The sequence below is a fragment of the Poecilia reticulata genome, chromosome 13 (assembly GCF_904066995.2).
Source record: "Poecilia reticulata chromosome 13, P_reticulata-male-v2, whole genome shotgun sequence".
Taxonomy (NCBI): domain Eukaryota; kingdom Metazoa; phylum Chordata; class Actinopteri; order Cyprinodontiformes; family Poeciliidae; genus Poecilia; species Poecilia reticulata.
In genome coordinates this window covers 17,260,361-17,275,021 of record NC_088842.1, presented here as the reverse complement: position 1 = coordinate 17,275,021, position 14,661 = coordinate 17,260,361, and the positions used below count along the sequence as shown (strand labels likewise).

Genomic DNA, 14,661 nt, shown 5'->3' with positions numbered 1-14,661 from the left:
GTGAGGGCTGCCAGCTTCCAGACTGGCTGGGTAGGCGGTAATCTCTGGAATGATATGGACCATAATTAGTGCTTCTGGGAAAACTTCTGGGGCACCATTTGGGCTATGGAGCGTGAGCCGCTGAGCGACACCATATTGTATGTTACATAATTAAGGCTTTAAATTTAGACAGTCTGACTTTTTCTTCCCATGTTGGCTGGCCATACTCAGGGCAACACTGCCTGTTTTAGAATCAAGTGTGTTTGTGTACGGCCACGTCTCCGATCTCATTACACCGCCAATAATCAGGTTGATTTACAAATGTTTTAAGCCAAAAAAGAGGAAATTCAGCCAAGTTCTGTTGGCTGAATTTCAGCAGAACTTGGCTGTTCTGTTGAAACAGCCAAGTTCAGCTGCTAGATGTTCGGTCATCTAGCAGCTATGTTATCCATGGAAGGAGCATTTCCACAAGATCCAGACACGATCTGCACTCAGACTGCTGTTTTTTTTTTTTTTAAATCATCCTGTCCGCTCTACCTCAACCCCCATCCAAATCCCTCATTGTCTCGAATCCTCTTCGCCGCCTCCTCCACATCCTGCAATTCACAACGCCGGGAGGCAATGGAGGAATTTCCGCATACACAAGGTGCGGGCTCGGTTAAACGTGTGGGGACCTGAAAAGCGAGGCCTCCAGAAGCACTGAGGCAGCACAAACGGCAGGTGGTTGGTTTGTTGCCTCCCGGTGCTGGCTGTGTGTGAAATGATGAAGCTGGACATGAGTGACGGGGTTGTAAGCGGAACACAGTGCACCGATGAATCCCTGGAGGCTCAAACAATGGCTTTGATTAACAAATTATTTTTGGGCTCCTCTTTTTTTTTTGTTTTGTTTTTTTAACTGCCCCGTAAAGCGGAAAAGGAGCGAGACGGTGATGGAGTGTGGACTCATTGTCTGCAGGTCATAAGTTAGACTGAAACCTTCTTCTTGTGTGTTATCATGTGATATGCAAATCGTCTGGCTTCAATTCAAGTGGTCTCGTAGTAAACGGAGACTAAATAAATTTGTTTTGCATAGACTCTGCTACACATGTTAGGATTTGTTAAACATTAGCTTGTGAATTGCTAAAGTTTAGATTGTTGTGTAGTCTGCAGCACCTAATATTGAAAATGAAAGCCTGTTTATGACCTAAATGATGGCAAAGGTCGTCTGAAAATGTGTAGCTTGCCAATTCATGGAGCTGGTTTGATAGAGCGTATTTCTTTTCAGTCTTATAAACATGCCACAAGTTATTATGCTGAGGAATTTTGCTTAATATTCCATCAGTAATGAAGCATCAACTTGGGTATCCTCACACATGTTCATCCACATCATTATGTAGGCACTGAGTCCTTTCTACCAATTATTTACACGCAGCAAAATCTAACGGAATGGGAGGGAGAAAGTTAATTCATTGAAAATATTTTTGTAAACTCGGAACCTTCCAGCCACATGCCTGTCCAGTTTTAATCCACTTGCAACCAGCCTACCAGCTATCCAACTCTAACAAACCATTAATTGCATCTAACCAACCATCTAATTTTAACCCTTCAATTAACTATCTAATTCAAGAAACTAACTTGGCTCTATATCCAACCACCTATTGATCAGTCTAATTCTAATCAACAAATACCCAGTTCAAACCCACTAACCATCTAATTATAAGAAACCAAACATTGGATGGATCCAATTAAACAACCATCCCAATTTCACCAACCATGTAAATCCACGAAACCAACCAATCATCCATATCCAACCAATCACTTGCATGCCAATCTGATTCTCGCTAATCAACCAATTCCATCAGACCAAGCAACCATCCAGAACTGGAGCTTGCCATTTTGGTGACTTGGTACATGCATCTATATTTGGTGGAGGAAAATTACAGTTTAAGATGACGGATTCCAAGGAGGTTTAAATGAGGAAATGTATAAATGTAACAATGAAGCATTTAATACAGAACTGGAACTCGTCATAGACTGTTCTTGGGACGCTGATCTCAAACTGCAGTCCTCTAGTGCCAGAGTCCTGAAACTTTTAGATGTGTTCCTTCTCATACACACTTGCATTAAATGGTGAAGTTGCCTCTCGCATGCAGTCGAGCATTACAGAGCTTTGCTGACAAGCTAATATTGGAGCCAGGTGTGCTGAAGCAGAGACAATTCAAAGTTGCAAGAAACCAGGCCTTGAGGAACACGGTTTGAGACCACTGTCTTAAAATAAGACTTGCTGTTTTTACATGCCGTACTTGTTTGATGAAACCCCCTTACAAAAAAATAAAACAATTTGATTTTACACAGGCAACTGACCCACACAATTATGACAGGTATTGTTTTCTTGAGGAAGATTAATGTGGAGATTATTAAAATCAGAAAATCCTCAATCTGTAAAACATTTTTTTTTTCATTAAATTATTTTTAGATTAACTGAAAGACACTGATCAGAGTGAATCATTCTTGAGGCAGGCCTGCAGCAGTGCAACTATGAAGTGTCAAAGACTAAACTTGAGGGAGGAAAGGGCGTATGAGGCGAGTGACGCATGAAGGAAGCGTAAACATCATCCCGCTCTCATTTTTCTGTTTTCAACCCCGACTCTTCAAGTACAACACAAGTGTGTGCTTGAGATTGAAGCACAGAACGGGCAATTTGGGAGGTGGGGCCGGAGACTGGGGAGATCTTTTTTTTTTCTTCTGGAATCTCATCTATCCAATTCCAGCCTGATGGGTATTTTTCGTGAACCTACATAAAAGAACCACAGACAACGCATATGAATTTTATGGCCGAACTTTTGCAAAGGAAGAAGACTCGGCAAACTTCTCCTCCGAGTCGTTCACAGAGCGTTCTGCCCTCTCTCTGCTAGAGCAGGCCTTTTATTTGGAAAAACAAGTCAGAAAAGATGAACTATAAAAACAGATGGCAAGCTCTATCTAACACACAGGTCATCAAGCTCTTTCCCTTGAGAGCGATTTCTTCCAAGGGTGGAGGGAACAATCAGTTCTCAGGAACACAGATATTCTACACAGCAATCAAAAAGTTTTAGCACAGCACGTCACTACTGATTAACATTAGACTGAATATGAGCTAAAGTAATAATAAAAATAATAAAAAATTTCTCTAACGCAGCCCACCAACCAACTTTCTAATTCCAAGAAACCAGCCTATTCCATACCAGGCCAACCAATCAATTCCAAGAATTTCTCCATCCTTCTCTCCTTTCATCCGATCTCTATCCAGTTCCAACCAACATGTAAATAGTCAAGGTTATACAATGTAGTTTTAGTGTAAAAATCTGTTCTAGTTACCATGTTGTATGTGTACAGTGTTTCCCCGATTGCATTATAAGCCTGGCGGGCCACCAGGCTTTACTTGTATCCCCACCAGACTAAGCATCAAGTCTTTTTAAAATGTTGACATTTTTTAAGACTTTATAGTTTGTCTTCAGGTTGTGTTACAGGATATCAAGTGATATTTTCAAATTTCGTGTCGAATTTTAACTTTTTTTTTTTTAAGTTAAAAACATGACAAGCCCTGGATGAATGACAGTCCTAACACCCAACCACCAGGCTTAGCAAGTTGTCTTGGGTAAAAACTTGTATATGTATAATATAACTGAGCAATGAAATGTAAGAAATGTAAACAATTGACATGTTTGAAAACATTGTGAGAGATTGGCCTAAACTTTGCTCCAGGTGGGTAAACTCTTTTAAGGAGTGTTTGAGATTGAGGAGCCAGACTGAGACGGAGTGGGACAGCTGCATGTGAGAAATGCACAGCAGTTGGTGAAGGGCCCACGCCGTACCAGGAAGTGAAGAGACTCGGCAGAAAATAGTTGGCATTGTTTGGAGGCGGTCTGCTGAGAGGCCTGAAGCATAATGTGTAGCAGTCCTGGCGGCCTAATGAGAAGCATATTGATCATGGTGGCTGGCCTGGCCTCAGCTGGTCAGCTGTTGTTTGGCGATTTTACAGGAGAGATTGGCAAGGTTTTTAAAAATGGATCCCGGTGACTTGTTGATCGGATTTAAGCTGCCTCAGCATCTTCTGTCTTTTTATCCCAGACCCAGTGAGGTCAGATGCCAACCCAAAGTTATGTGCGTGGTGCTTTTTAGATTGATGCAATTAAGCTAGATTTAGCTATGTTCCTGCTTACATCAGGATGTTTCTCTTGTGTTTTCCCCCATCGGTTTTAAAATGGCAACAAAATGGTAAACTCCCGAATTGCTTTTGCATTGGATTTTGCAGGTGGAAATATAATACATTTTTCAGTTTTTTTTATTATGATCTTTGTTATATATGGATGTTAATAGTAAACACAACCATATTCCTGCAAGACTGGTTCTGCGTGTAAAAATGCAGAATTAAAAAAATTATACACAGACAACACAATACAAATGCAAACATGTAATGGTAGAAAACTGTTAACTTGCAAAATGAAAGTAAATGTACTGTTAAAATGTTATATATATATATTTTTTTTTTAGAACTTGTTTTGGTGTAGTTTTAATATCGATACCAACTTCAGGTGATTCTGATTTCTTTTTTTTACTATAACGACATACGAACAGCATTTAAAATCTTTTTTTTCCAAAATCTTTATCAGACGTAGAGAAAAAGTCATACTGTATACAAAAGAGGAGTTGCTGTAAAAAGTATAAAATAAAAAAAGACTGAGTTAAAAACTTTTACTCTGTTGGAATATTATCTGTATGCTAATCATTAGCATGACTAGCCTGCCTAGCATTATTTAAACAGCTGTCTTGCTGTAATTGAAGGCTGTAGTTCTTTACCTTGATTCTGAAATTTCCAAACGTAGCCAAGATTTCAAAGTCCAGAATGCTTTGGTAAACAGATAAAAGGGCTGCAATATCCTCAACCTTCCTGTTATCTGTTAAAGGTCTTGCTCTATCTCACTTTCGTTTTCTTGCCTGATTGAACCAAAGCCATGTCTTGGCATGTTGTGGAAAATACCGTTTTAAGCAGTGTCCTAAACCTCTGTGCTACTTTTGAGTTTATTTTTTAAAACGTCACTGAAACTGAAAATGGCTAAACAAAAATTTTGACAGCAAAAGGTTTTGCCAGCACAACCTGGTATTGGTTAAAGTGAATTCCTTAATCAGAAATGGATCAGACTTTTCCCCCAGAGTTGCTCTTGCTGTTTACTTCTATAAGTGAGAAGAGAAAACATGGAACAGGTGGTCACAAATGTTGGAGACATGGTTGAGTCACATTGCCTGATGTTTGGTCAGACTAAAGAAAGGGGTGGCTCTCATCAAAGTGTTCATGTTTCACAGTATAGACTTTTTCATTTCAAAAATGTTGTGTCACAAAAACGGCATCAACTCAACTATGAAATTGGAAATGTACAAACGGACATTTGGCATGCAACATCTTTAAAAAAAACAAGACTGATCTTGTTCTTCATTAATGACAGTTTGGCTCAGTCCGCCTCTCTACAATGTAACCGCTTGACATTGTTGCCTCTTGAAGAGGTGGGTGAGAGGTTTTCTCTCCACAAATCCTCCAGTATGTTGCAGATATGGTTGCCCTGTAGATAACGCTGGCAATTGACAATATTTTATGTAGAACAGTTTTATGCTCTGTTATCAGTTGAGCTTTTTTTTTTTTTTTTTTTTTTACGCTCGTAAACCAAGCCTTAAAGTCGTTTTGCATGCACTGCTGCCGTTCGTTAAAGATTTAAGTGTGTAGTTTTTTTTCTGCCAATGTGCACTGATGTGCAGAAATCTGATGAGTTGGAGCAGTGTGCCACAGTGACTGCATTTAAAAAAAAAAATCTTGCAAGTTGATGAATGATCCAGAATTTAGTTGATGGTTTTCACTATATCAGAATAAACCAGTCCATGTCTAAAATTAAAGTAAAAATAAGTAATCTGATGGCATGATGCTGATGCAACTCAAAGATACTATTAAGGATGTTTCTGTTTTAGAACTATAAGCTTTACTCTGGTTATAGTGAATATTCTGGAGCAGAATTTGTTCTCTTCCCCATCCCCTCCCCATTTTTTTAATAAGCTGTGATTCTCTCTGTATGTAAAGCTCTTTGATATTCTGGGGTTGTGACAGAAGTGGGATAACATCTGTCACAACCTCCAGACTCAGAATAGTACTGCAATTCATGGTCTCAAAATTGAAACCATCTCAGTTTGACCAGATGGGGGCGTCACTTACCCAGAATCGCCTCCATAAGGTAAATTAAGCATTACCCTCATTCTTTTGTTTTCATCTTTTTGAGTTACTTTTTGTCACCGGATAACACCATGAGTGGGAAAATTATTTTATCAAAGTGTTGCTATGAAGATCATTTACTAAAGTTAGTTATTCCAAAAATATAGTTTATAAACTCCAAGTATGGTTTCTATATGCTGCTGACAAAAATAATGCTCACTGACATCATCTTTAAATAATTATCTTTAAGAAAAACTCAGTCAAAAAAAAAAGGTAAGTAATTGTATTTCCCCGTATGTTTAGCCTGTACTATGTTGATTCAACCTGTGACTGCTGAGAACAGAGCTGGTCTACACAAACAGAGCATCCTTACCTTTGACTTCAGGAAATAAATGGTTAACAATAGGACTGCAAAATATTACCACATTGGACTCTAGCATTATTTCTTTCAGTGATCTCTGTGACCTTTAGCAGCTTTGTTACTGTAGTCTGTCAGATGTGAGCATCTGCTGCAGTAAAACTTCATCTAACTGGCTGAATGTTGTAGTGACACTGAAGTATTGCAAACGGCAACATCATCAATCGATGCTTGGACAGAAGGAATGATTAAAATAAAAGCAAAGTTTTGGAAATATTTTCCATCTTTTGTGATTTCTTTTCCTAAAAAGAAAGTGAGGAAAAAAATCAATCAAATTTGGATTTGGCATCATAAAATCTGAGACTTTATTTTTAAGTTACATCGCTCAGCCCTACTTGGAAGTCAATATTATTGCTCCATGAGATGACGCTGCTGCAGGCAGCCTCAGCAAACAAACGGCACTGCAAAATAAAAGCTCCCTTATCAAAATAAAAGCATTTTCAGTTTTGCCTGAAAAATTATAATCTGATGCATGTTTGAATGCAGAAGTCTTGTTGCCTGGCCCAAACGTCTAGTGAGCTTGATGGACTTTGGTTAAGATTCGAATCAGGGGTCTTTTTTATTTAGAAGCTGAGAATATAAGATATTTTTATTTTGTCTAGATAAACATTAAAAACTATTGTAGTAGATGCATGGTGTGTGAATACACAGAATGCATGGAGAAGTTTTTTTTTTTTCTGGAAAAGCTCAATTTTTTAAAATTTAAAGTGGAAGAGAATCCTGCTATTTTTGTGTCTTGAGTTAGATTTGATTATGTAAGATTACTCGGGGTTCACTTCCTGAACTCTTAACTCCACCCAATCCTCCCCTTTGCTAGCCGGACCCCCTCGGTGGTCCCCGGACCCCATCTTGGGAACCCTCGGGGACTGAGCCATCCCACTCCGCAGGCTCCATGCTACTATTGTCTTACCAGGGAGCGGGCTATTTGCAAAATAAAGGCAGCCTCCTGTCTCTGAGTTGGCCGCTATGAGGGGCGATACCCGGTGAGTCGCTGCCGGGTTTTACTGTGAGGCTGAGCGGCTAGCATCAGCGACACTCCTCCGCTGCTTTCCCCGGCGCACAGCCTCTGCTTCTCGGCGGTCGGATGCTGGAAGTCCTCGCCGATCAGGGAGCGCGTCGGGCCCGGAGTGAGAGGAGAGAGGGGACGCGGAAGAGAAAGGGGTGGGAGGGAGCACAGGATACAGGGACATTAAAAAAAAAAAAAAACCCAAATCAGGACACATGTTGAGCTAACGGGCCGCTCCACCTCCCTCTTCTCCTCCCAAATGCATTTCTTGCCTCAGTCGCTTTCCCGTTGCTAATTACTCCGGATTTTAAAAAGAAAAAGGGAAGCCAGCGGGTCTCCTCTTCGGCTTTAAAGATCCTGGCTCGTCGCTTGGACGGACTACCATGGATCTGAGCAAAATGGTAAGTTCTCAGTGAACAGACTATATTTAAAGGGAAATAGCCTTGTGATGAAAATGTTTTTTTTTTTTCTTTTTTTTTTAAGCGGAGGTTGAGGGGGTGGTGTCCAGGAAATAAGTCCTGCTGCACACATGTAGGATCAGGGCTGGCAGCATGTAAGAGTTATGGCTCTCTGCAAGCAGGGACTTGTTGTCTGCTGATTTTGTAGCTGGTCGTGGGAAGTTTGGGTGTTTGTTGTGTAGGAGAAACGCGTGAGCTGGTCCTCATAGGGTTCATATGAAAACGTGGGAGTGTTTACTTTAATCATGGTGGGGGGACTTGAATCACAAGCTTCTTATTACTGGGTGTAGAAGCTTTAAATCTGAACATCTGGACCTTTAAATGTGCAGCCTTACACAGCAGAAATTAAGATTGCTGTTGTGTTGGAAGGAGAAAATGCCTAATAGCTTATTTTAGGTGCAATCTGATAACTACTGAATTTTTAAAGGTAACTCAAATTGGTGTATATATAAAAATCTTTTTTTTGGGTCTATATTTAGGCAAGCTGAGAGTTCTGGATAATTAAGAAAAGTATTCACATTCCTTTATGATTTATTTATTGGGGATTTGTCATACACCCATACAGAGCAAGATGTAATGGGCGAAAAGAAGGTAAATGAAAGCTGGGTTTTCAAATTGTTTTCAACAAATAAAAATCTGAACAGTGTGGCATACATTTGAATTCAGCTCCTCCTGAGTCACTAGGTTGTAGAGCTGCCTTTTGCAGCAATGCAGCAATTATATTTGCCATCTTTGAATGTCTAGACTGACTTTAATGCCAGTTCTTCTTTTGTAAAATAAACCAACTTCAAAACTTGCCATAATTTCTTAATAGGTTGTAGTTCTGGACTTTGACTAGGTCATGCTAACTCGTACGCTTATGCAAACCATTGCAGTTCTGGCAGTAGCTTTAGGTTATTTTACGCGTTTGTCTCGTGGGATTATCTGTCCTCATCTCAATCTACCGTCCCATCTCTGATCAACTCATACTCTGATGAAAATCATTCCCATAGAATATTGCTGCCACAATTGTTTGATTTGTAAGGGGATGGTGTGTTCAGGGTCATATGTAGTGATGATCTTTGATTTTACGTAATTTCTGTCATGTAGGCCCCAAAAAACTCGATTTTGACCCAATCAGACCCGAGCACCTGCTTCTGCCTGCTGGAAATTGAAAACTAGACCCTTAATGTTCTGGTTTCAACAATCACTTTTTCTCTGACCATTCTCTCTCTTACACATGACTATGTAGTCCTGTCATTAGTAGTAGGCCTGTGCTGTGTATCTTTGCAGCTTCCACTGAGTTGCCAAGGACCTCTTGGCTGCTTCTTTGCAACATTCTCTTAGTTTAGTTTAGGTAGGAACGTAGGTTTACTGTTGTGCCATACATCTTTCCATTTTCAGACAGCGGAGCTCATGTTGTAGCCTAACCCTGCTTTTAACATCTCTACAACGTTATCCCCGACATGTCTGCTCTCATCCTTGGCCTTCATGATTCTGTCTGTTCACAGAAAAACTGGATTCCTATGGAGATTAAATCACAAAACAGGTGGAGTCTAATTAGGCAACTTCAAAGGGAATTGTTTCCAGGGGATTTCATTAAGGGGTTTCAGAGTACAGGGGGACAAAAGTGGCTGGAAAGTGACGTGTTGAATTGGCATTGGATGCAGGTGCTGAAGTGTCTCAGAGACTGGCTCCCAGAGTGCACAGTTGGAGCAGGTGTATGTAAGCCCTAGGCAACAAGACGGGTCTTTCACTGCGCAACATGGATGGATGGGTTCACTTTTAGCCCTTGTGTGGATGTGAGGAGGGGAGGGGAGGGGTGGAGCAAAGCCACCCACCTGTAGTTCTGTAATCCCTAACCGGGAGTCACACAGAAAAGGTTTTAAAGTAAACGGCATACATAAATGAAGTTGTACTCGAGGAGGAAAAACTGATTTTCCTTGGCTGCGAGATGAAACTAAGCTGCCCACATAAAGCGGCCGGGGCATGGAGCCCAGACATGACGTAGGTGTAAAGATGCAGCGTCTCGCTGAGTATCTTCATTCAGATACAGTCGGCCTGTTGGCTTCAGATAAACTTCTCTCTATCAGTGAAAAACAGTTCAGGATTGCGAGTATCAGTGCTGCCAAGGCTGTCCTGTGAGGTTTACTGCATTGTTGTTTTTTTTTTTTTTTCTGCCCCTTTTTTGGCTGTTTTTGGCATGTAGTGAGATGCAGTGGTATGAAAGCAAAGTTCAGCCAAATTTCAAATTCCTGGAAAACTTACATTCCCTTGTAGGTTGTTGCATGTAGCTTGTTAAATCAGTCCAGCAAGGGTTTTTAAATATGCTCAAGTTATATTGAAAAGACGTTTTAGGTACTGATGGATTGACGCAAATCATGTCAATGTTCAGGAAAGCTTCATTGGAACCTGCAAGGTGCAGAGCATCAGCAGTTTTTTACAGAGGTAGATGATGTCTTAACTTTCATGATATTTTGAAGATCCTTCAGCCTGGAGGTTTTAATTCCGTTTTAAAATGTCGAACACTCGTGATCCTTACCAAGAGCTTTAAAAGAAAACATGAATCTAGATTGTCTAAGCACCTTCTAACATTGTTAAAATTATATGTCGCCAAGGTGACCTATAATGCTTCCTTGAACAGATTAGGTTAGGTTTGTACAAAACGTATTGCTTACATTTTTTGCACAAAATCATTCTTGGATAGTGAGACTTTAGTCTGCTCACTTTCTCAATGAGCTGTTTTGGGGCCTCTTTGCATTTGAAATCCAACTGAGCTGCTACTCGCTCCATCCCTCAACTCGACATTTATACTTGCACATAAAAATGGCTGCAAACAGATGTGGAATTATACAGCCATGCGTCTTTGAAAAGCAGAAGTGGAGCTTGCTGCACAAGACTGTAGAGAGTGGTTTCTGGATGGTAGATCAGCTACAAAACACTTGTCTTTCAATTCCAGTAGCCATTGTATATCATGCAGCAGTAAAACCACCTAACTAGAGATGTGCTGATCAGGTTTTTTCCTGCCGATACCGATTACCCATGAGGGCCGATCACCGAAACCAATCACATAATTATGTTTTTTATCATAAACACTACCGGTTACATTATGTGAAAAAAGGAACCATGAATTCACCTTAATTTAGACAAAAACTTGTTTTTAATAACTTTTTCCAAGAAGAAAACTAAACAAAACGGGCATTGTGCAAATTGTACTGCTATCGGTAATACTATCTTTAACAGACTGAAAACGTATGAAGGCTCTGAAGAGGCTAAATAATGCAAAGAGCCAAAATAAAACCTCTCAACATTGCCAAAAATTTTAAGCATGTATAAAACTTAACATTCAAAGGCAAATACAGGATCCATTACAATAAACAATCCAGAGTTACTGAGTGAAAACTTCCTGATAGCATGGCGGCTAGCTGATTACTGCTAGTTCTGATTGGCTGTTTCTGACTGAGCGGAGTAATTATGCAGAGCAGGGAGGCGATTGATTTTTTTTTTTCAGAGATTTGTCTCATGTTAGGACAGCAAAAGTTTTCATATGTGTATAAAAAAAATGTTTTTTAAGTTAGACTGCAGTTTTATGCAGAGGTTAGGTGTGAGAGTCACTACCAGGTGGAGCAGAAGCGGCGCTCCGTCTGTGAAATATTACTACCTGTAGCGTGTGGCAGTGGTTCAACAGCGAGAGCAGAACCAGCGTCTTACATCGCAGCTCTAAGACTTAAATAATTTTGCGGGTTATTTGTTTAGCTTTCTGACCGTCATGCTAATCCGGGTGAGTGTTTGTAGCTGTGCACTGCTTTACTTGCTATTTGATCCTCCATGTCATTTTTACAGCTGTGAGCCTCGATGTAGCTAAACTCCGTCAAGTATGGCATTGTTTTTATGTCGTATTAGCTTCGTTGTGTTGATGCATTTTGACGTGCTTCAATTTTCCGCCGCAACATGCAAACTTCCCCATTCACTCAGTGCGTTATAGTTCCACATCGCTTAGGATTTGTTGCTGCGCGTTTGCGCAGTGTGAAGGAAAGAGGAGACCAGCTGCACAGGCAGCCTGCGAAATGAGATGCAGGTGATCGATATCGGCAACAAGAGCCAATGATCGCCGATCATGCACTTTTTCACAAAAATTGGCCGATTATGATCAGTGACCGATCAATCGGCACACCTCTACACCTAACCAAATGTGCTGAAGCTCAGCTCTGGTTGCTAGGTGACGGGTTACTAGCTAAGGGCACAGTTCCCATCAATTGGTTTTTTTAAACGGCTCATTTTCCAGACACCAAAAAACATGAACTTATTGCCAAAAAATGTCTACATGTTTTTTTTTTTTTCTTTTATAGAAGCAGTTGAGACCCAAATGGAAGTATAGAAGTATAAAAACGGACAAAAAGTAAATTTTGCATAATGTATTCCCTTTAATACTAGTTATAATGTGTGTCTCTGACTGAATCATTTCTAATTAACATCGAAACTGAGGTTTTATTGTTTCGATGGAACCCACTCTCACACACATCGAACTGCCAAACGAGATGTTTTATCAACACTGGTGCAGTGGGTGGAGTTACCTGCTCCTGTGGGTATGATTTACATGTATGACCTTGTTTTGAACCCCGCAGTGGAAACACACAGGAAATGGTTATGATGAATAACGTTTTCAGTGAATAAGACACGGAGGAAATGTTTCAGGTTTCAATGTTAAAATGAGAAGACCTTGTTGTATCTATGTTAGACTCTTACGTTGACGCAAGAAAAGAAGTACTTAGTTGTCTTTTGAAGACTGTACGTTGGACTGGTGGTCCAAATTGACATTGTGCCCTCTGGGAGTTGTGTTCATGATTAAACATCAAGTTAAAAACAATTGAAATATTCTCCAGCCTACTTGCTGACACACCTGGCAGAGTCAGAGCCACACAAGCAGCAATACTGCTCTAAAAACAAATCATGATCATACAGCGGAAGTTGGCAAAATTCAGTAGTGCAGCTGTACTATCATGCTACTGTATTGGGACACAGTAACTGTACTCAGTCACATTCTCAAATGTATATGTATGTCCACTAATGCTCTCATGGAATTGAACAGAAAAAGCAGCAGTCTGTCATACATTACTGTGATTGGGGTTAAAAACAGAATTGATCTTAAAAATAAGTCATAATCTTTTTGTCACGTGTTTTTTGTTTTCGCCGAGAATATTGAAAATTACAATATTTGCTAATTCCAGGACTGAATCTGTGATGGGTTTGATTAAATTTTTCAAATGTATTCTTAAATGGTGACTCTGTGCAAGTATGTCACCTAATCACGTTGAGGCACAATGATGGATGTCATCGGAAGTGAAGGACAGGAGTATTGAACATACAGCCATGGTTCCACATGTAAAGTCAAGCTGGTTCATCTCTCTGCATCCTAAATCCATTTTTACAGTGAAATTAACTAAGTAAAAGAGATGTTAGTCTTTTTTATGACAAGCTTTACAGAACTTAACATGCACATACTTTGTTTTGACGTCCGTTATGGCGGCGCGGGTTACTTTCTGAAGAACGTGATGTCGCATGCAAAGAGCCAGTTGTTCTCGCAAATTAAATATGGTGTAATACTCATGAGCTGGATGGTTTTCTGGATCCAGAAAAGATTTAAATCAGAAATTGGTTTAACTGTGGATCCATATAAGGAAAAAAGTTTTTCCAGGTACCAGGAAAAGTCCTTAAGAAGCATCCAAACATTTATGACAAACTGAGCTGGCAGTCTGATAAGCAGATTTACTTGCCCTTATAACAGGAAATTGTTTTCTTTAATAGCTGCCAGCCCAATCCACAAGCTTTTATCTGACTCTGCAGGAGAACATGGACTCAAACACACACAGAAAACCCTGTGATTTGTTTTCTTGGCAGTCTGGAACTCGTCTGCTGAGGAGATCTTCACAGATGTCTCCTTTAGGACATTTCTTCATGTCTCCCCGGTCCTGCAGGAAGTGAAACTCTGTAGCTACACAACTTCAGTCTCCTTCACACTGTCCTGCAGAGAGCTGTCCTGTTAGAAACGGCATGTGAACTGCCACAGGGAGGGGGAATGAGAGCCCGACCTTTAACATATGGGTGTGTGCCTTTGACCAGCTGCGGCCCTCCACCTCTGCCCCCAGCAACAGCAGCCAGGTGCACCAAACAGCCTTGAGCTTTCAAGCTTTTCCTAATAGGCTCTTGGGAGACGTCATCATCCCACTGGGCTTATCTAGACCGCAGAACGCTGTTATTAATGGAGCGGAGGATGCTCGATGGATTCACTGGGAAGAAAGCAACTCATGTTGACAGACTCCGAAATGTTTGCAGCTGAATATCTTTAGAGTGACTGATGGTTTTTTTCACATCCTGAAATCATGGCAAACTTGGTCTGTCTGTGTGAACGTGCGAGTACACTGGGAAAATGACTATGTAGGAAGAATATTTTGAGTGCCTTGATTAGCTCACCGGGCAAGATTTTAAGATTTGTCTGTCAGTTTTCCAAATCTGAGAAACCACACACGACAATAAGAAAAAAAAAAAATCTTGGTTATAACATGTTTAGCTGTACATTGTGTGATGTCGAACCACAGGGCAGGAGCAA

At 40.4% G+C, this 14,661-nt stretch overlaps 1 protein-coding gene across 2 annotated transcripts in view; it reads left to right on the top strand.

Moving 5' to 3' along the window:
• Positions 1–14,661, top strand: part of hip1 (huntingtin interacting protein 1) — a 52,854-nt gene that overhangs the window by 4,389 nt on the left and 33,804 nt on the right. Inside the window, exon 1 of one of the 2 annotated variants that reach the window (XM_081614405.1) lies at positions 7,401–8,018. The exons of the other annotated variant lie outside the window; for it this stretch is intronic. Within the exon in view, the coding sequence (XP_081470531.1) occupies positions 8,001–8,018 (18 nt within the window). The 5' untranslated portion in view covers positions 7,401–8,000. Of the gene's footprint in view, positions 1–7,400; positions 8,019–14,661 lie in introns of those variants that run through there. 2 annotated transcript variants of the gene reach the window in all.